Source organism: Mchenga conophoros, linkage group LG2, assembly GCF_057382185.1.
Source record: "Mchenga conophoros isolate Kocher_MC1m ecotype Shallow Benthic linkage group LG2, M_conophoros_male_GT1.1, whole genome shotgun sequence".
In the NCBI taxonomy this organism is placed as follows: Eukaryota; Metazoa; Chordata; class Actinopteri; order Cichliformes; family Cichlidae; genus Mchenga; species Mchenga conophoros.
This window is the reverse complement of record NC_140527.1, coordinates 34,919,819-34,939,845: the sequence shown is the minus strand read 5'-3', so window position 1 is coordinate 34,939,845 and position 20,027 is coordinate 34,919,819. Positions and strand designations below refer to the sequence as shown.

The 20,027-nt window shown below is 44.0% G+C and overlaps 2 protein-coding genes across 3 annotated transcripts in view; one reads left to right on the top strand and one right to left on the bottom strand.

Annotated features, from left to right (window-relative positions):
- mrpl11 (mitochondrial ribosomal protein L11) overlaps nt 1-9,324 on the top strand; it is a 62,113-nt gene extending 52,789 nt beyond the window's left edge. Inside the window, exons 4-6 of the mRNA XM_085243096.1 lie at nt 2,743-2,836; nt 3,211-3,370; nt 9,102-9,324. Of these exons, the coding sequence (XP_085099222.1) occupies nt 2,743-2,836; nt 3,211-3,370; nt 9,102-9,216 (369 nt within the window). The 3' untranslated portion in view covers nt 9,217-9,324. The remainder of the gene's footprint in view (nt 1-2,742; nt 2,837-3,210; nt 3,371-9,101) is intronic.
- Nucleotides 9,325-12,707: 3,383 nt separating this feature from the next.
- npas4a (neuronal PAS domain protein 4a) lies at nt 12,708-18,728 on the bottom strand. 2 transcript variants are annotated; one of them, XM_085243033.1, is made up of 8 exons: nt 18,200-18,728; nt 17,585-17,748; nt 17,392-17,494; nt 16,990-17,299; nt 16,752-16,861; nt 16,455-16,590; nt 14,570-16,335; nt 12,708-14,446 (listed from the first exon to the last, which is right to left on the bottom strand). In XM_085243033.1, exons 1-8 carry the CDS (start codon nt 18,372-18,374, stop codon nt 14,418-14,420), a joined length of 2,793 nt encoding a protein of 930 aa, XP_085099159.1. In that variant the 5' UTR covers nt 18,375-18,728; the 3' UTR covers nt 12,708-14,417. The 2 variants fall into 2 exon arrangements, with proteins under 2 accessions (XP_085099159.1, XP_085099168.1); XM_085243042.1 differs by having other exon boundaries at nt 17,585-17,745.
- Nucleotides 18,729-20,027: the final 1,299 nt, after the last annotated feature.

The window sequence follows — 20,027 nt, the reverse complement described above, 5'->3', positions numbered from 1 at the left end:
GAGTCGGAAAGAGTTTTCGAACTCGACGAGCTGCTGTGAATGTTAGCTCAGCTGCTGCAATTAGATTTAATTTGTGCTCCTCATGCATTAGCACGCATTCGGTTCACAGAGTCGTTTTCTGAAAAAATAATTAGACGGTGATGTTTGCAAAACCCAGGAGGCCGCTTCAAAAACCTCCCCTATTATTCTGCATGAAAATGTTCAGTCCAGTGCATGAAAATTAATTTTTTTAACCAGTTTCTTGCTCCTCACAATGATGATGTCAGGTCACAATCACCGGCCACTTTATCAGGTAGACCTTTTCAATTGCTCGTTAACATAAATATCTAATCAGTCAGGGAGCAGCGAGTCAGTGCTTTAGGCACATAGACGTGGTCAAGATGACCTCGTTTAAGTTCAAACGGAGCATTAGAAAATGAAGAGAGGTGAATTATGTGACTTTCTGTGTGGCATGGTTGCTGTTGCCAGACAGGCTGTGTGAGTGTTTTACAAACCGTTCTGCTGGGATTTTCACACTGCTGTCTGTAGGGTTTACAGATAATGGTCTGAAAAGAGAAAATACCCAGTGAGAAGCAGCAGTCTGGGTAAAAATGCCTTGTTGATGCTAGAAGTCAAGAGTAAAATGGACAGGCTGCTTCTAGTTGGTAGGAAGGCAACTCAAATAATCAATCATTTCAACCAAGGTATGCAGAAGAGCATCTCTGAATGCACAAGAAGTGGAACCTCGAAGCAGATGAGCAGACCTCACTGGGTGGCACTCCTGTCAGCTAAGAACAGGAAACAAACTACAGTTCACAAAGACTCACCAAAATTGGAGAATTGAAGAAAAAATGTTGCCCGTGATGTGACGAGTCTCGATTTCTGCTTTAACATTCAGATGTAAGCGTCAGAAGCCGGTGCAAACAACATGAAATTGTGGATCTGTCCTGCCTTGTAGACGTTTGGGGTGATATTTCCATGCCCCACTTTAGGTCCATTAGTAACAAACACCACAGCCTGCCTAAATATTGTTTCTAACCATCTGTCCATCCCTTTATGACCAGTGCACCAATCTTCTGATGGCTGCTTCCAGCAGGATAACCCATCATGCCACAAAATTCAAATCATCTCAAACTGGTGTCATGAACATGATAATGGCTTCACTGTACTCAAATGGCCTCCACAGTCACCATGGCATGGGATAGAAGATTCACATCATGTAAATATGGACCAAAATTCTGAATAAAGGCAGTTCTGAAGGCTAAACGGGTCCACCGGGTACTAGCAAGGTGTACCTAATAAATTGACCAGTGAATGTACCTGACACGTCACAGCAGAAACTGTCATGACCCTCCATTGTACCATTGTGCCATTGAAACAACCCAATTTGCTCAGCTGTTTTCTGGATTGGGAGAGAACTCTCTTTCTATTAATGATTGTTTAAGTGCCATTTCACTCACAATGTCTCTGCTGACCTCAGTGACGCTCAGTAGACACGTGTTAGTCATGTCCTGGGCAGCTTTAATCTCTTTTTGGCCGAGCCTGTGGGCTTTGGCTGTGCATATCCCATAACATCATGGTTAAAGTTCTCTTGCTGCATGAAGTCGTTTCATGAATTTAGGCTTGTTAAAGGCTGTACTGTGTTTTAATGTCATCGCCCTGCCAACATCCAAGTTTGTGATAATTCAAAAACAAGGTGATGTAGGAGCTTCAAATTGATACTGTAGCTAGGGCTGTGCGATATGACCAAAATCTCATATCCCGATATAAGAATTCTATTGTCCTGATAACGATATAAATCACAAAAATGGAACATTTTCTGTAAATTCTGTGAATCTCGGGCAGCTCGACTTGCGGGAAGTGTTTCCAGCTGCGCCTCATGTAGCTGGAGTCGAGTGTTTTAACCGATGCATGAAACGATACATTTTTAGACATAAGTTGTAACAGCCGCCGTTTTCTTTGTGAGTATTTATTACACGACGTGCTGCGGGGAAAAGCCTGTTCTAACGTTTGAGTCTAAGGTTTATTTTCTAACACTTGACGGCTGCTCTTTCACGTGATTCAGTTTATTTTGAAAAGTCTCAACAGGATCTTGAGCTTTATTGTGAAAGGTTTATGTGGAACATAAACAAGCAGACACGCGATGCTGTTACCGTCGTTGTTGCTAACCACAACACATGAAAACAGGCGCTTGTGCGTCCATAGTGTGGTTATATAAAATATAAGAGAAAGAGAGAACTTTAAGAAATTAATATAGCCACTACAGTGACCATCAAAACCATGAAAAAATATTGCCGTAAACAGTTTATTTTGCGACACCAAGAAACAAACGATAGCGTAAAATGAAACGATAGACGTTTTTATATCGTCATCCGATATATATCGTTATATCGAACAGCCCTAACTGTAGCTGTATCTACTAAAAATCTTGGACGAGTTTGAATCTCAGAGTTTCTGAATGTGATAACTCAAGAATGGGGTGACATAGGATTTTGGTGCCAGTATTTTTATTTTTTCCAGGGGGATGAAAACACACTGGTGTTAATTTGGGGGAAATAATAATTATGATCTCTGTTAAACACTGTCCCATGTACTTTGGCTGTCCTAAAGCACAAAGCAATACCGAATATAGGGTCAAAATCAGGATGTTAAAATCTTGGTTACAATAATATTTATACATTCTGCAAAATCTCATGTATTCACACTCTCAGGGGTTTCATGGGTGTTAATATTGATTCCTCTGTCTCTCTTTTTCCCTCTCAGCCTGACAGAACGTATGACCTGACGATTGGCCAGCCCACGGTGTCTTACTTCCTCAAACAAGCGGCAGGAATTGCAAAAGGAGCTGGAAAGACTGGTGAGAGGTCTTGCCTCAGTCATGTATCTGCTCTTACTAAAGTTTTCACCTGCTGAGCGCATCCTGTTCTGGACACGTCTCTTCATGGACTCGGATTTGAGCTTTGCTGCGATTGATGTTAAATTCATGACATATGGGGAAACGCTATGGCAGAGGTGGGAAGTGGCAAACATGGTGTGTTAGGGAAAGAGAATTATGGATTTTCACGTTTTATGCTTCAAGCTACCTTCAGCTGACTCCTGCAACGCCGACGTACTCACCTGTGCACACAGATTTCCAACTCGCTTTGCCCTCCTTCAACCTTTCTTGATACATGTAGTGAATTTTATATTGTTTTATTTATGCTTCGCCCTCTGTTTTGTGTGTGCGTCAAGGTCACGAGACGGCGGGGATGGTGTCCGTCAGAGCAGTGTATGAAATCGCACAGGTGAAAGCTCAGGACGAGTGCTTCAAAATGAGGAACGCCTCCCTTGAGACGGTTGTGAAAAGCATCATCGGCTCAGCTCGCTCCCTGGGCATTAAGGTTGTCAACAAGTAAGTACCAATTCTGTACTTGGTGTACTTCTAATCTCATTTTATTGAGCTATCGGGAAGCACAAATCAAATGTTTCAGTGCAGTGAAAGAATCCCAACAAGTGTTAGGCTGAACAAGAGTGAGAGTACCAGGTGGAGAAAAGCAGGCAGGGGAATTTAAGTCTTCATCCGAGCTTTTCAGTTCTGGGAATTCAACTGCCCACAGTTTGCTGTGAGGTGAAAAACTTCTGAAAACATATGAAGAAAAGCTGTTGACATAGTGGGGTGAAATGCATCCAGAGTACTGATCCTTTCTTGCTAGATTCCTCCAAACTTCCTCCTGTTAGGATCCAGTGCAAACCCACTGATGCACGGCAAACTGAACGCAGGATAATGTAGAAGGGAATTAAAAAGATCAGCAGTTTTTCAACAACACCGAATCTAGGTTTTTCAGACAGGATCAGACTGATATCCTTATCCTTATTTCATTTCATTTCATTTCATTTCATTTCATTTATTTATTTATTTTTGCCGTAAACAGACACAGAGCAGTGAACAAACAAGAGTGTGCCAGATGGTAATACATACGGAGTATTGACATTATGAAAACAGAAAATAACCAAAATATATAAGAAGGACTCCGTACACTGTTGGGTTAAGAAATAAGTAAAGCTCATTGCTTGTGAGAGGTAATATATCAAGAACAGGCCCCCACATCCTATTAAATCTACCCTGAGTATTTGGTTTATACACAGGTAATTCTTTTATTTGTATAACAAATAACATCTCCAGTGTGCAAAGGTGGGTGGAGAAGAAAAGAATCAGTTTATTGGCAACCAGCATTCACAGAAGCAGAGCGATCTGGATATGAAAGTTAAAAGGTTTCTACAGAGCATCCAGAAATTTCCAGTATGTTGTTGGGTTTAATGTCTTTGGACAAGGCGGATGACAAACACTGGAAAATTTCTATTCAATACTCGCATAACGTCAGGCAGAACCAAGGAAGATGTGCGAGGACCCCCTCAGTGAGGCGACATTGGTCACACTGTGAGGACACAGATGGAAAAGATGGAAAGCTGGGTTTTGTTTCAGAGTAATACAACCTGTGCATCACCCTGCACTAAATCAATCTGTAGCTCACATTAACTTATGAATAAAGAACATTGCCTTTTCCCAAAACAGTTGGCTGACAGTTGTGTGTTTGTGACCTTGGCCCAGTATAAAAGCTGAAGAGACAGCAGTGAAAAAGCAATCAGCAATCTGAAATCGGGTGTTTGCAACCTGGAGAGAACAGGAAACACTGTTTTATAAGTAGGAAATGTTTCCTTACCGCAGTGTCCGAATTGAAGAAAAGTCTGCATTCCTTCTAAACTTTACTTTTTTAGACAGTTTTGCCTTTATTGGACAGTGAAGATCAAAGGAAGGTGGGAGAAAGAGCAGGGGATACATGCAGCAAAGGGTCGAGGGCTGGACTCAAACCCGGCCAAGAGGCATGTGGTCGCCTACTCACCCAGTGAGCTAAACTCGTGCTCAACCTTCAGTCTTTCTAATGACCTGAAGGGAATGATTCATCTGTTTGGAGAAACTAATTTAGATTACATAGCAGACTATGAGAAAATAACCCTATTACTTATTAGGATGGGGTTTTTTTTTGGGGGGGGGGTTTGTTAGCATCCACGTTATAAAAGACAACAGCAGCCAACACGACAGTCCAACAGCCAGTCAAACATTGTAACATATGGGGGTATAGAGAAAGGCAGAAATGTGCAGTTAAGCAGGATTTCAGCAACATCATGCTGTCTTGTAAGACAAACCAAGCCGCTACAATAACAAAATCAAAGACCCAATGAAACGGTTTTCCTTCCAATTTGAAGTGCATTCTTGTCGCTACATTTTCAGACTCTAACAAAACGGCCTCAGCATCCGTTCACTTATCACGGTAGATATTCATCAGTCCTCTCAGTCGACCGCCACTCATCATACTCCTGAGATTCAAACAACTGAAGCAGCGCTCAGTGCTGGCAGTAGATGTGGACAGAGGTCACTAATGGAAGCCTCCATGGTTCAGACTCCACATCATAACACTATCAGCGGTAACTTTTGCAGACTCTAAACATAATCCTAACGGCTTAATACAGTTTGTTTTTTGTTTTCCAAAAACCCAGAGAACAAAAAGTTCCTTCTAAGCTGCTTGTTTGCCTTCTAACACCCAGAACACATGAAGTCCAACATTATATGCAGTTACATTAAGACCAGACAACGTTCGCACATGTTTGCATCCCAACATTTGTGAAAAGATGCAGCTAAAGATATAAACCCAGAGAGAGGTTCTGATTTTGTTAAAATTGTGTTTATGAGATGATTAAAAAAATAACTCGCAGGATACTCCAAACTTGATTTTATAGCTTAGTACATTAATGCAAGAAATGTATCGTTTTAATCAAGAGTTTGAATTTTTATTTAATGCTCCATGTAAATTTAAAGTCCCATTGTGGAGGAAAACCGACGATGAAGCGAAATGTGCTCTGCCGCTCGCTTACCTGGTGATTGACAGGTTGCTGCTGGATGAGTCTGCGGTTTCCTCGGGTTCTCAGTTAGATTCATCCCTCACGTTTGACGTCTGGACTCATTAAAAACAAAGATGCTCAGCTCAAGGCTTCAAAACCAGTGTTCAAACACCAGTGGGTAATGTCAAGGTGGACATCATTTTATAGAGTCTGTGGATGCTGTAAATGTGGCCACTGGATGCCAGACTGACTCTGTCAGACACACAGAGACAGCAGACATTGTGAACATTGTTTGCAGTGGCTCCAAACAGCCACCGTAGGGTTGTTTTGGAGTGCTTTTGATTGGCTATTAGACATACTGAAACCCAACACCTGAGACCTTCTTGCAGTGCGAGGTGAGTCATTGCACGGACCTGTAAAAGCCCCTAGTCCTTTAATAATGAGTATCGAGCTAATGCAGCTGCACATTACACAATTAGACTTCATTAAGACAAATTAGAAAAATGTGCAGAAACAGCCTGCTAATATGCTAAAATGTTAAAAACTATAAATCGAGCAGGGTTCCAGGGTTATCATTTGAATACTTAACACTGTTATACAATATCTACAACCAGTGTATCACATCACACCTGGCATTCAGTGCTGAACTATGATCTTTTATTCTGAATGTTTGTGACTGACGTGATTTGGCTGCTGCTACGATGAAAAAGTATTTGCCCCCTTTCTGGTTTCTTAGGTTTTTGCATATCTGTCCCAAATACATATTTCAGATCATCAAACTAATTTTAATATCAGACAAAGATAACCTGAGTAAATGCATTTTTTAAATGATGATTGCTAAATCTAAACCTGGTGTGAAAAAAACAACTTCTTTCTTCTTTGCTAACTCATTAGTTAATTGTGATTAACCAATTTGTTGTTGTTTTAGAGAGCTGGGTTCACTTTCACCTGCCACACTCAGGACTGATTACTACCAGATTTTTTTAAATAAAGAAACCACTTAAATAGAACCTGTCTGACAAAGTGAAGGAGGCTAAAAAATCTCAAAAAGAAACACATCATGTCACAATTTAAAGAAACTCAAGCAAAGTCTTTGACACCTGTCAGTCTGGAAAGGGGTACAAAGTCATTTCTAAGGTCTTGATACTCCAGTGAACCACAGTGTGAGATCCATTATCCACAAATGAAAAAACCCCAGAACAGTTATGAACCTTCACAGGAGCAGTGACCTACCAAAATTACTCCAGGAGATCACAAAAGAACCCAGAACAACATCTAAAGAACTGTTGTCCCAAATTGCCTCAGTTAAGGTCAGAGTTCATGATTCAACAATAAGGAAGAGACTTGATTTCCATGGGAGAGGTCCAAGGAGAAAACCACTGCTGACCAAAAAAGAGCACAAAGGCTTATCATTGCCAAAAAGCATCCTCATGATCCCAACGACTTTTGGGAAATTATTCCTTTCCCAAAAGTTGAACTTTGAAGATTTGTTACATTTGGCATAAAACTGAGTTCACGAAAAGAACTTCATACCAACAGTCATGGTGGTCGTAATGTAATGGTATGGGGCTGCTTTGCTGCTTCATGACCTGGAATTCTTGTTGTAAATTCCAGAAATGTGAATTCTGCAGAAAATCTTCAAGGAGAATGTGCAGGCATTACACGGTTACACAGCAGGAAATTATCAGCAAGTCCACCTCTGGATGGCAATAACATAAAATGACTTAGGGCCTAGCCAAAGTCTGGACTTAAATCCAACTGAGGTGCTTTAGTATGAGCTTAAACACACCGCCCGTGCCCAACGACGCTACAGTGTGGCTGAATTAAAACAATTCCGGAAAGAAGAGTGACCCATTGTAGGACATCACTAACACTTGATGGCAGTTCTTGCTACCAAGGGCGGCACAACCAGTTATTGGGTTGTGCCACCCAAGCTGTCTTCTTCCTCATGGAAGTAAAGAGTCGATGTTAAAAGAAAGTGAATTTTCTTGCTGTAAACTACATGGTTAGGGCGGTAGCAGTTCATTTTTAAGCGCAAAGGTGTTTCCATAGTGAAAAATGTGAAACCCAAATGTTTGAGTGAAAAAAGAGGCACAATCTGGTGTGATAGTTAAATCAATTACATTTTGTTTTCTGTTTAAATTCTAATTACAAATTCACTGCTTAAGGAAAACAAATAGCGTTAGTAGTTTACAGTACAAAGAGAAACATGTTAAAACGCTCAGTTTTTGCTCCAGGTGTTAAAGGGTTAACTTGCAAATTGGGTTCTGAGTGTGTATTATGATTACACTATGAAAGCAAAATATGCTCAAAGTCAGTATGCATACCCTTGATTTTCCAATGTGCTCTTAATGGGCTCACCCACAATGTAGTTCAGAGAGGCGGTGGAGGAGCTGCCCACAGCTGCGGGGGGAAAAAAGAGAAGTGTGGACGGTCATTAAAAAGCTCCGCAAACAAGCCTGAAAACACAAAATAACTAGTAGACCTTTGGAGAGAAGTGATTTGTTTCCTGTGTGGGATGAAAGTTTGATTCCAAGGCTGCAGAGGTTTCTGTTAGAATAAAACGACTAAACGTGTTTTTTTTTTCCATATACTGACTGCAAACGCAGCATGCCGAAGCACGGCGTGTCGTTTATAGTGACTGTAGAGGTAGTATATAGTGCCAAATCAGAGAAAAAATGGGATGTTATGAGTTTGTACGTGTTGCTTTGGATTGCTTTTAGACGAAGCGACACAAACCTGTTCGCTTTGCGTTTCTTTTTATCCTTCAAGATCTTTATCATTTATGACGTGCACAGCATTTCATGTATATTTTTTTTTATAACGTAGTTTAGTATTCAGGCTCTATCATCTGCTTCTGCCGCTTCCATTTCTACTTCAGCTAATAGTGCTGTATTTTTCCCAGAATCAGTTTCTCCCCCTTGCTTAGAACCTAACTTGTCTCGTGGCTGCAGTGCATTTTGATTTATTGGGAGTACTGTCAGTGAAGAAATTGGTATCTCTGCCTTTTTGTACAATGAAATTTTCCCTGGATGGGTTGCTGAACACTGCTGCATTGTGGTGAGCCCCGAGAGAAGTCGGTGCTCTTTCATTCAGGGGACTGAAAACAAAAAGGGGTTTGGAGTTAATGTTGCAGATAGCTGAAGGATTTCTCCTGTCAAGTTTAAAAAATAAGGGTGTATCTCTGTCCTCATCTCCAATCTTCCTTTTCTCTCTCTCTCTCTCTTCCTCATCCTCCTCTCCAGTCTATCAGCTGATGAGTACAAAGTCTTCCTGGAGCAGCGAGAGGAGAAGTTGAAAGCGGACGCTGTGGCAGCAGCAGCCGCTGCCGCCGAAGCTTTAGCGGGCAAGAAGAAATGAAGTCCTGTAACATCCCTGCATTTCTCTTTATATTCATTTTATACATTCATGCAAAAACACTGTTAATGTGTGTGTGTCTGAACTTAATAAACACAACGTGTTACACGACACCCTTTCCTTGTCTTTCTGATATTAAAACTTCCCTTTAATGGCATACAGCTTAATTTAAGCGTTTACATCGCCTACATTTCAGCAACAACACCCAGTTAGATTTTAAAAATATTTACGAGCCCGCGTGATTAATTTCCTTCCAGCTCATCTAATGAAAATGTAATTTCTCTGTCATGGAAGGATTTGTATATTCAGTCTCTTTGATGTTATTATCTATTATTAACACTTCTGGAGGCAGTTTGGGTATTTGACAGGTTGTGCATATGGTTTCCTGCGCATTTCAAATGTTTTTCTATCTATCAGGGATCTGAGGGGTTCAGCACATTAATTATTGCACAAATCACAGGGACCTCGGGCGGTGAGAGAATTATTGACTTTCAGACGAATCTTATCGTTCTTCAAACTTCTGTTGTTCAAATTAATGACTTTTAACTCCTTAAACTTTGTTTAAATGTGTTTGGTCTGCCAGTGCTGACACAGCTCGTTAGGTGTAACTGTCAGTCAAATAATTTGAGTAAAAATTATAATTATTCAGCTCGTAAAATATGAGGAATACTTTCGTTTATCTGTACTTATTTACTGTGTTGTTGAACTGCTCATGGAACATAACAGGCAATTTAAAGTTAAGACCTTTTACTTTGATTTTTTATTTTTATTTTTTTGCTTATTTATGATGTTTTAAAACCCTAAATTATTACTTTACTTTATTCTCATTTTTATTCTATCAAATCAAGATAAACTAGCATAACTCTCAGGAATCTCTAGGGCAGGGGTCCCCAATCCCAGTCCACGGGGGCCGGTGTCCCTGCAGGTTTTAGATGCGTCCTTGATCCATCACAGCTGATTTAAATGGATAAATTACCTCCTCAACATGTCTTGAAGTTCTCCAGAGGCCTGGTAATGAACTAATCCTGTGATTCAGGTGTGTTGACCCAGGGTGAGATCTAAAACCTGCAGGGACACCGGCCCTCGTGGACTGGGATTGGGGACCCCTGCTCTAAGGTTTACAGAGTGTGGTCTGAAAAACTGAAAATATTAAGTGAGCAGCAGTTCTCTGGTTGATGCCTCCTTGATGCCAGAGGTCAGACTGCTTCTAACTGATAAGAAGGGGACAGAAACTTAAATAACTGCTCACTACAACTAAGGTATGTAGCCTCTTAGAATGCACGACATGCTGAACCTTGAAGCAGATGGGCCTCAGCAGCAGAAGACCACACCGGGCGCCACTTCAGTCAGATACGAACAGGACACTGAGGCTACAATTTGGATGGCCTCACCAAAACTTGGACAAAAGACTGAGCACGTTGCCTGATCTGATGAGTCTGCTGTCACGTTCAGATGGTGGGATCAGAATTTGGCAAAGACAGAATGAAAGCCTTGCATCATCCTGCCGTCCTCCCTCACATCAACGGTTCTGGCTGCTGGTGCTGTAATCGTGCGGAGGATATTTTCTTGCCTCACTTTGGACCCCTTAATACTGAGTGGCGTTAGCACTAACAGCCTACCTGAGTATTGTTCCTGAACCTTTATGACCACAGGGGTACACTGTAGCTGTATTTGGAGACTAGCAATTGTTGTTGTTTTTTTGTTTTGTTTTTTCAAATGTCGTTATTTCATGTTTTTTGATCAAAAGCAAAAAAATAACATAATTAAAAGAATTACTAGGTATATTCTCAGGTAGAAATAAACATGGTTACTTGCAGAAATGATCAACAGTTGCAATCATTGGCTGTTGCTAGAAGAGGAGTAATTGCTTGTTTATGTATTTTTTTTTATACGTGAATTTTGCACACACTGATCACCGATGAGGTGATAATAATTAGAGCAACTCCATATCATGCAATGCTGAATGGTTCTAATTGGGTTCTGGGATTAATATTGATATTATTTTAACAAATAACCACATTTCTCCAAAAAGCCCTCCACTGAGGCTGAGACCTCCCTCTGCTCTGCTATGGTGACTCTGAAAATATCTCCACCAAGAAGCAGTGGAGATGATGTGGATCTAGATTCCTAACTTCCCAGGTCGACTCCCAATCTAATATATGATGAACTAGGCTGATCGGTGGAGGCCCCACCCTCCAACCCACAACAGCCTATTGCTGGCAGTCCCAAACACCACAGATTCCCCCAGGTGACATCTCTCTTTGCTCAACGCGATAATAATAACAAGTTTTTAATGTTGTGGCTCATCAGTGTATATCACAAAGATATTGGTATCCAAGTATACTCTTTAATCTGTGATAATGCAATAATAAGACCACCCTTATCATCCAGTTTCACATTAGCTGTGTCTATACTCCAGGTTAAACAGTGGAGATTGGATCTTAGTTGCACCTGGAATTTGATTTGGTTAATTTAGCTTGAAATATAAAACAGTTCTCTCCTCATTAGCTCTTTTCTCACATGGCTTCATCCACAGCGTATACTGTACTACACAGCATGCTCCTCTTGTTGCAGTGCTTGTCTTTGCCAGGAGATAGCAGCAGTTAGCTTTGCTGTACTCCCTCCACTCACCTCCATCATCAACACTGCAGCAGGTACTAGTGGAACAAAATGTTCACTTGCAGAGAAAGGGTGGATGTTTAAGCCTGTGCTTCAACGTGTACATTAAAGGCTTATTTTTTCTGCTTCGTGGCACTGATAGTGAGACCTGAAAGGAAAAGATCCATCCATCTATATTCACTTATATAAATAATCATATATGTATTATGATTTAAAGAAAGCAGCAAATGGATGTTTGCATGTTTGTTATTTTTCAGTTTTGTCATATCTGGTTATGTCCATTTTTTCCACTGTGTGACAGTTTGTCCCATATCCCTCCGTACTGTACCTCTAATTTTAGCCTCTGCTCACTCCTTCTTTGTCTCCCCTCTCTCTCCAGCCCTCCCCTCTCTGATCCTTCAGAATAGAAGCTGAGAATAGATGGGAGGCTGTTTCAGTCAGAGCACTTGAGCAGGAATGCCTATATATGGAGTCTTACACCACGCCAAGCGCTGACAGAGTTGCAGGTACATCAGTGAATGTGGGCTACTGTGATTTATAAAGAGGGGTGGCGGGGGGGTCATATGCCTACTATTATGTGTGTGTGCGTGTGCATCATCATAAGTGGGAGGCCAACCGTGTGTGCCAGCGTGCATGCAAAAACCTCGATGCCAAGTGTGTGCGTCAGTGTGAGTCAGATAGTGTCTCATTCTGTCTCGTCATGTGTGTGCGTCAGTGCTGTTGCTGAGCGAAACTCGCTCCAGGGGAAGAAATGGAGGAGAGCGAAAGGGGGGAGGGAGGAGAAGAGGCAGGGATGGTGGGATGATGATGGTGATGATGATGATGATGTGGCTGAGGGAGGAACAGGGGGGCTTGACTATGACGACACAAGTGCATCAGCAGCATTAAGTGCACTTTATTATAAATGCATTTGTATGACAACCAAATACACTTATAAGCATCACAATAGAACACTGGTCCACAATGTCCATACTGCAGTAAGTAAGATGTTTAGAATATATTCCATCTTATGCAATAAAAATCTTTTTCTTATATGTACAGACCAATAACTGTTTCATACAAATGTACAAATGTGTACAACCTTTCTGAAAAGAACATATGCCTACATCCACAGATATAATGCATATGCATTAACATCTTTTTTGTTTTAGTTTTCAAATATCACACATACAATTATATAATTTTACACATGTATAGTAACTTAGCCTTTAATAGCTAGAACGTAGGAATCAATCCTTTACTTGACCGTAGACAACTCTACGTGAGCATGTCGACACCATGGGAATTGTACCATTCTCAACCCGTGTCGCTTGGTAACTGAATAGAAATAGCACCCCGTCCGTATTTTTATTTTTTAAAACAAAACTTTTGTATTCTAACCCCTCTCAAAAAAGAAGAATCGCTCATTCACATAGTCAATTGTGCCTCACTGCACCGCGCTCCAGTGGAGCAACGATGCAACTGTCCATGTTGAATGGACATGATAAAGAGTTCAGAGTTCAGCAGGTCAGGGCCATTTCAGGCACACAGGAGCCGCTATAAGCTGCCAGCATTTCAAATATTGATGCTGCAAGAATATCCAGCCGACTGCCATCAGGCCAGGAAGGACCTGAAGAGCCCACATTCAGAGTCTAATGTACAGTACAAAGTAGCAGTGGATTTGTGGCATGATCAGAGCCCCGGCAAACTTCCAGACAATCTCTTGTTTGGTGTTGCATCTCATAAAGCAATGGGACACCGGCAACAATACTGAGATCTTCACATGCCAGGATCTCCTCACATGTTTTCTTTTTTTTTTCCTTTTTTTTTTTCTTGTTTGCACATCACATTGATACACAAGATTTTAGATGGAGAGATAAATATGAAATGTTAAAGGTCTGAAGTCGCAAACTCAAAGCTCAAAGTATCTCAGGTTTTGTTGAATATGTTTGGAGATTTGTTGTCGCCTTGAAGGTTGTGAGGAACAGCTGTCTTCCAGGTTTGAAGACTGGAAAGAAGATTTCAGACAGTTTTTCGGTGAACTGACAGTGTTCATCCTAAAGGATTTAAAGAAATTGTAAACATTTGACTTTCAATACGTTTGAGGTTTGGGTTTGCGTTGCTGCATGTCAGGCAAAAGTCCTCTAGATCATCTGTCCTTTGAAATAACAAGAAATGTATTGTTCTGGGGGGTTTTTTCCCATTTTTTGTTCACAACAGATTTTTCACTACGAGTGAATACAAATGCGCATCTGGAAGTTATACAGCGCTTCAGAGAGGTGTCTCTGCCTGATCATATCTGAAGCTCATGTAACAGAGAAGCTTGAGACACCACGTGGACTCAGAACCCAGTCAGTTATGGGTCCACGTAGTTTTGCACCATCATGTTGAAAATCGCACCAGTTTTGTTGTAGTATACAGATAAATGACTGAACAAAAATATAAAGCCAATCTTTGTTCTTCGGAGACATGTAGGAGTTAAAGTCCTTAAGTTGTATATACATTATGTATATTTATACACTTAAATATTTTTTACTTTTCAGTAAAAGGATCTCCACAAAATATGACAATATGCCATACTTAATGAAGTAAGTCACAGACTTATTTTAGAACGGAGGAACACTTCCACTCCCATCTGAAAGACAGAAAAGAGAAAAGAGAGAAAGACACAATCAGTGGGGCATTTTCATTTGTGTTTTGTCTTATTAAACGAATCTGAGATTTTACAAAAGAGCAAAGGAGAGGGAAAGCTTCTTACCTTTGTGGAAGCACTGTGGCGATGGATGACATTGGAGTTGATACAACTCAGGTTGTTGCCCTAAGCCAGGGGCGATCGAGGCACCTGCCCCAAACATGGGTTCCAGGACGGCCAGTTCCTCCAGGAGGGACTGAGTGCAAGACACGGCGGGCGTGGGCGAGGCGATGGGTGTGGAGGTGGTGGGGCTGGGGGAGGCAGTGAGGATAAGGGGAGGGGAAGCTGGGATGGAGGAGCAAGAGGACACAGGAGATGACACCACCTCGATCTCCATTGCTTCCTCCGCTAGCCCCTCCCCTTCCGCCTTCACCCCGGCCTCAGCAGCCACAGTCGCCCCGCACCCAGCCATGGAGTTACATTGCGCCGATTGGACGCTACAGACGTGGCCCACTCCCTCAAACTGGGAGGGTTGGCGCCAACATACTGGGGTTTGAGGAGATGTTGGGCTCGAGGGATTGGGCATAGGGGAGGTCAAGGGGGAAGAGAGGCCAGGTGACTGGGAAGGAGCAAATTCATCTTGGAGGAGGGCTTCTAGGATGCTCTCTTCAAACAGAGAATCATCATCGTCGAGGAAGATGGGGATGTCCAGACCTCTCCACGCTTTGATGGGATAAAACTCTTTCAGCATGTGGACTGAATCAGCAGTTTCAATGGCTGGAGACAGGAAGGGGGAGGGAGGGGAGGAGGATGGTGATACAGAGGGAGGAGACAGTTTTGACAAGAGTGGATCCAGGTAGAATCCCTCTGCCAGGGAGCTGATGTGTTGAGCTAGAAGGGATATTTCCGCCCTTTCCTTCTCCCTCTCAAGGGAGAAAAAGGAGAGGCAAGGCTGTTTACCAGGTGATGCCTCGGGAGTCAGGAGGCCTTCGGGGGGGCACTGGAGGGGCCCCAGTGGTACATCTACATACAATGGACCCCGTACCTCAGGAAGGGTCATCACTGTGCAGTCCCCATCTCCGGGGCTGTCAGGTGTTGGGGGCAATTTCTCATACAGGGAGACACTGCAGGGCTCGATGGGGAAGAGGAGTTCAGTAGATGGGGTAGGTAGTGCAAGAGGAAGTTTGGTAGAGAGGGTGGTGGGAGGAGCAGGGCTGGAGGCAGTAGTTGGCGGGGCTGTGGAGGATGCCGAGGGGGCCAAGGAGGTGGTGGCAGTGGCAGTCGTAGCGGAGGGCGGAGGAGTAGTGGTGCCTGTGGGGTCGAAACTGAAGAGGGGTTCGCCAAAAGGAAAGCTAGCCCCACCCACCTGGGGGGTGTAGGGGGGTGTGCACACAAACTCTTTAGTCTGCTGAGCTTGTGAGGTGGGCACAGGGGGGAGAGGCAGGGGGAGAACTGGCAGTGGAGGGTCGAGCTGGAAGGAAGGTGGCAGGAGAATGTTCTGGGTTAAAAAGTCTAAGTCTGCTACTGTTTCAACAGTGACTGGAGTGGGGGAGGAAGCAGCTGATGGGGTTTCGGTGGGATGCTGCTGAAAGAAGCTTTCCTCCTCCAGCGAGGAGATACTGGAGCGAGGGTCACCCTCCAGCTGCATGGCCTCGGCAGCAGAGCTCCCTGGTTCATCAGAGGAGCCCACACTGCAGCCAGCAGTGCTGAAGTCAAAGGACTGGCCGGACAGGCCGCTGCTGCCAGGAGTGAACACCTGGTCTGGGCTGGAAAGTGTTTCTGGTGACTGGAGACTTAGGCTCTCCTGCTGAGACGTCCCAGTACTCAGGACCAGGGTCAGCTGTGTCTGCTCTGAGCTGAGCTGTTGGCGCACTGACCAAGCTTCAGAGTCACTGAGAGATAAAAGGAAAACAGAGGAGACCCGAGGAGTTAGGTTGGCGGGATTTGATCACATTTACCAACTTTTTTTTTTATCTCAAAGTTGATGAGTGGTGTTTGGTTTAGTAAATACCTGATGATGTAGTTGTTGCTGCTGATGGGGATTTCACCAGGCTGCAGTTGAAGAACCATGTAGAGCCAAACCCACGACTGGTCCTGAGCCTGCACGCGCACCACCATTTCAGCTCTGCCCTCTCCTCCTTCCCTCACTGTTGAAAAAGAGTGGCAGCACAAGTTGGCGTTAGTTTGTAATCCTATTAATCATCATAGTGTTTTTCAGTGTGTGGATGTGCCACAGCGCGCCAAAAGTGTGTAAGTGTGTGGGCATGTTTGGTTGTAACTGGTAAGTATGTGTGAAGAGTACACTTACATAGGCTACGGTGCTGAGCAGAGGCATGTGACAGATCCTGTGGGTGGAGGAGGCTGTACCAGGAGCGGGAGCTTAAAGCTGTCACATCAAAGCCAAGATAGGCGCTCACACTGCAGGCGGAGAGAGTGGGTGGCGATGTGTTAGCGGGATAATGTTTCACCACTTTATCTCATAAACATATTCCGGTTCACATTAAAGCAACAGGTGGGAGACGGAATGCTATTTTGTGGGAACTCACCTGTCCTGAGCTGTCTGCAGCCTCATGTCCCGGCCATGCTGTGAGTGGAAACAGGCCAGGAATAAATTGGAATCGGCCAGGGGAGGAGTGGAGGTCGATTCCCTTTCTGCCCCGGGGCTGGAACGGGTCGGGTGTGGCTCCAGAGGAGAGCAGAAACACACCCAGACGGGGTTGGAGGTCCAGTAAGACCCGGCGGCAGGAGAAGTAGAGGGGGGAGAAAGGCAGCGAGCTCGGATCAGAACCAGTTTGTTTCCGGCACTCTGCCTCCGCACGGACTTGGAGGTGTTGAAGCGACAGCGAAAGAGACGGTCTGAAGGGGAAATGAGAGCTTTATTAAGCATCACGTTTGGTTGTCAGTCTGTGTTAGGTAGAGGGGAAAAAAAGATTAAACATTTATCTTACCGGTCTCGAGTGATGTAGTCGCTGACAGATTTGTCCTCATGATAAAGTGGTCTGAGGCGTCGATGATATCATACACACTGTCTCCCTGTGCCACAAGATCCACCTGAGAAAGAAACACACACAGCCACGTTAGTTACGAATCCCAAACTCGGGATTGCTGAACTGCTAAGGCACTGACCGTGTGTAGACTCACCATGGAGTGTCCGAGGTGCTCGGAGACGCTCTCTGACAGGTACAGAAACTTCCCTTCTCCGGTCAGCAGCATCAAAAAGCCCGGCAGCGCCTGCATCAACTCCGACAGTTCGTGAAAAGACAGAAACCCCGCGCCCTCCTCGAGACTGACACCAGCTCCTGCTTCTGGAGAAAAGGGGAAGATGGGAAGGGAGGGAAGAAAAAAAACAGGGGATGATATTTGTTAATGTAGCTAATAAGAAAGAAAGAACACAATGTGACTGATCTCCGCATAGTAAACGCAGATGCCGCAGCGTGTTTCAGCACCACGGAGAGCGCCGCGGGAGCACTCAGGATGCTGAGGCATTTCAGCACCACGGACAGCGACAAAGTGCCGTTTAAACGCTGTTATCAACCTTAGTTACGATTATTTACGTTAAATCAATGAGTCACGGATTCACAGTTTACCCTCCAAATCCCATTTATATAAACACAAAAGCTCCTCGATACCACCGAAACACTTGTTGATTCCGCCACTGTGAGAGATGCAGTCAGTCTATGCAGCAGAACATGAGATTCATCAACAGGTCTATTTTATGTATATAGATAAATGTATTTTTGAAAAAATCATTCTTACCTTGAGTGAAGTAGACGGATTTTCTGGTGTACATGCAGGCCAGTGACATGATGTGCAGGTACGAAAGACGCGCTTTATCTGCATCAGATATGGGCAACAAGTCCTTCAGGTTCCGGATCTCGGCGTTGATCTGGTCCCGTCGAGCCTTGGATGCTCCCTTGGTTGAGCGGTACATTGTGGCTGCTTTGCGGCGGTGAAATATCGAAATTCCTCCTGATATAAGTTGGAGAGTTTGCGAGCGGAGTGTTGCCGTTTGAGGTCGTGCCTCGGCGGATCCCTGTCTTCGAGATCTCTTAAGAGACAGTTGGCAAAAGTGGAAAAGCTCTCAGGTATGTGATCGGACTTTCATCTCAGCTGTTTTCTTTTCCAGAGCAAGGTTTAAAACCTTCTCCCGTCCAGTCCTTGTCAGCTGTAGCTCCGCCGCAGCGTCCAGCTCGGGTGCTGGCCGTGCTGCTGGATGTCTGTCCCTCCTTTCGGAGTGCAGGTGAATCGGCGGCTATAGTAGCCGTCTCTTGCACAGAAGTCCGGAACCCGTAAATCTGGTTGGGGGACTCTGCTCGCCGGTCACTTATATAGCTTGGGACTCCGTCGGAGCAGGGGGGCTCCCAACGCACCAACACCGACGTAAAACGGAGGGAGGGGGGTGGAGAAGAAAGGAGGGGGCCATGGGGTGGATAGATATGTCTCATATCTGTGTTAGCAATGGTGAAACTCTCCCCCTCCCTCTCCCGTGCCCTCTCCTCTCGGTGACTCTTCCTCGACGTCAGCTCTTCCCTCTACTCGGTGATGACGTAGGGCTGAAATCGGGAGCTCCGGCGACGCAAAAAGCCCGATTTGGACAAAACCGAGTATGGGGCGGAGCAAGCGTAAAACGTAAACGGAGTCACCGGACTCCGGTGTATTGGAGGGGGAGGAAAAGGAGGGGGTGCAGGGAGGAGGAGGGGGGATGGGAAGACTGGGTTGAATACGAAAAGAGGTCTCTGTGTTTATATGTCTGGCACCTGAGATGGGCTATACCCGCCGATACCTGTTTGCCCCGGACCTGTGGGCAAACGGCAGGTGCTTGATGGGTGCACTTCATTTTTGACCACATTTGCTTTCGGCATCGGAAAAATGTGAGATCGAGACAAGGCTGCCGCACACCGTCTCCGTCTCCTGTTTAATGCACAGAAATGTTTTCCGAGCATATGAAGCGGCCGTCGCCGCATAAAACTGAGCAAAATCTGTTGACGGCACCGATTTAATTAGTCTGTTAGATGTGGATGTATCGCATGTTTTGCTACAAATATTTCATTTTGTTTGTTAAGATTCGAGCTTTGGCGTTTTTCCCACCATCTTTTCAATATAGGACATCCACGGAAGCGAAGTCTTTCTGTTATCCTATGTGCCTGCGTGGGGTACTCCCTGATCCTTAGATTATTATGTAGATTGATTGTTTTGTAATAAGACTGACGATATTGCTCACAGACTGCTGCAAGAACCCCCACAACCATTGATTCACACATGTGTTCAGGACTGTTTTTATACGTTATTATAACCATTTAACTGTGTGTGTGTGTGTGTGTGTGTGTGTGTGTGTGTGTGTGTGTGTGTGTGCTGGTGGGCTCATCCCTCTCTCCTCTTTGATCTGTTTAAAAGTTGCTGTGACGATCGTCGAACTCTTCAATGAAAAGTGAAGTCTTTTTAATGAATGGCACTCATGAATGATTTCAAGGCACGCGCAAACGCGGGCCAATGTTGCGCAACCTGCAAACCCGGTCTCCGGTTGCACGTGAGGTAAGCAGCGCCTGTTTCTAAAAATAGACCTCACCGTTGACCGACACAAGGA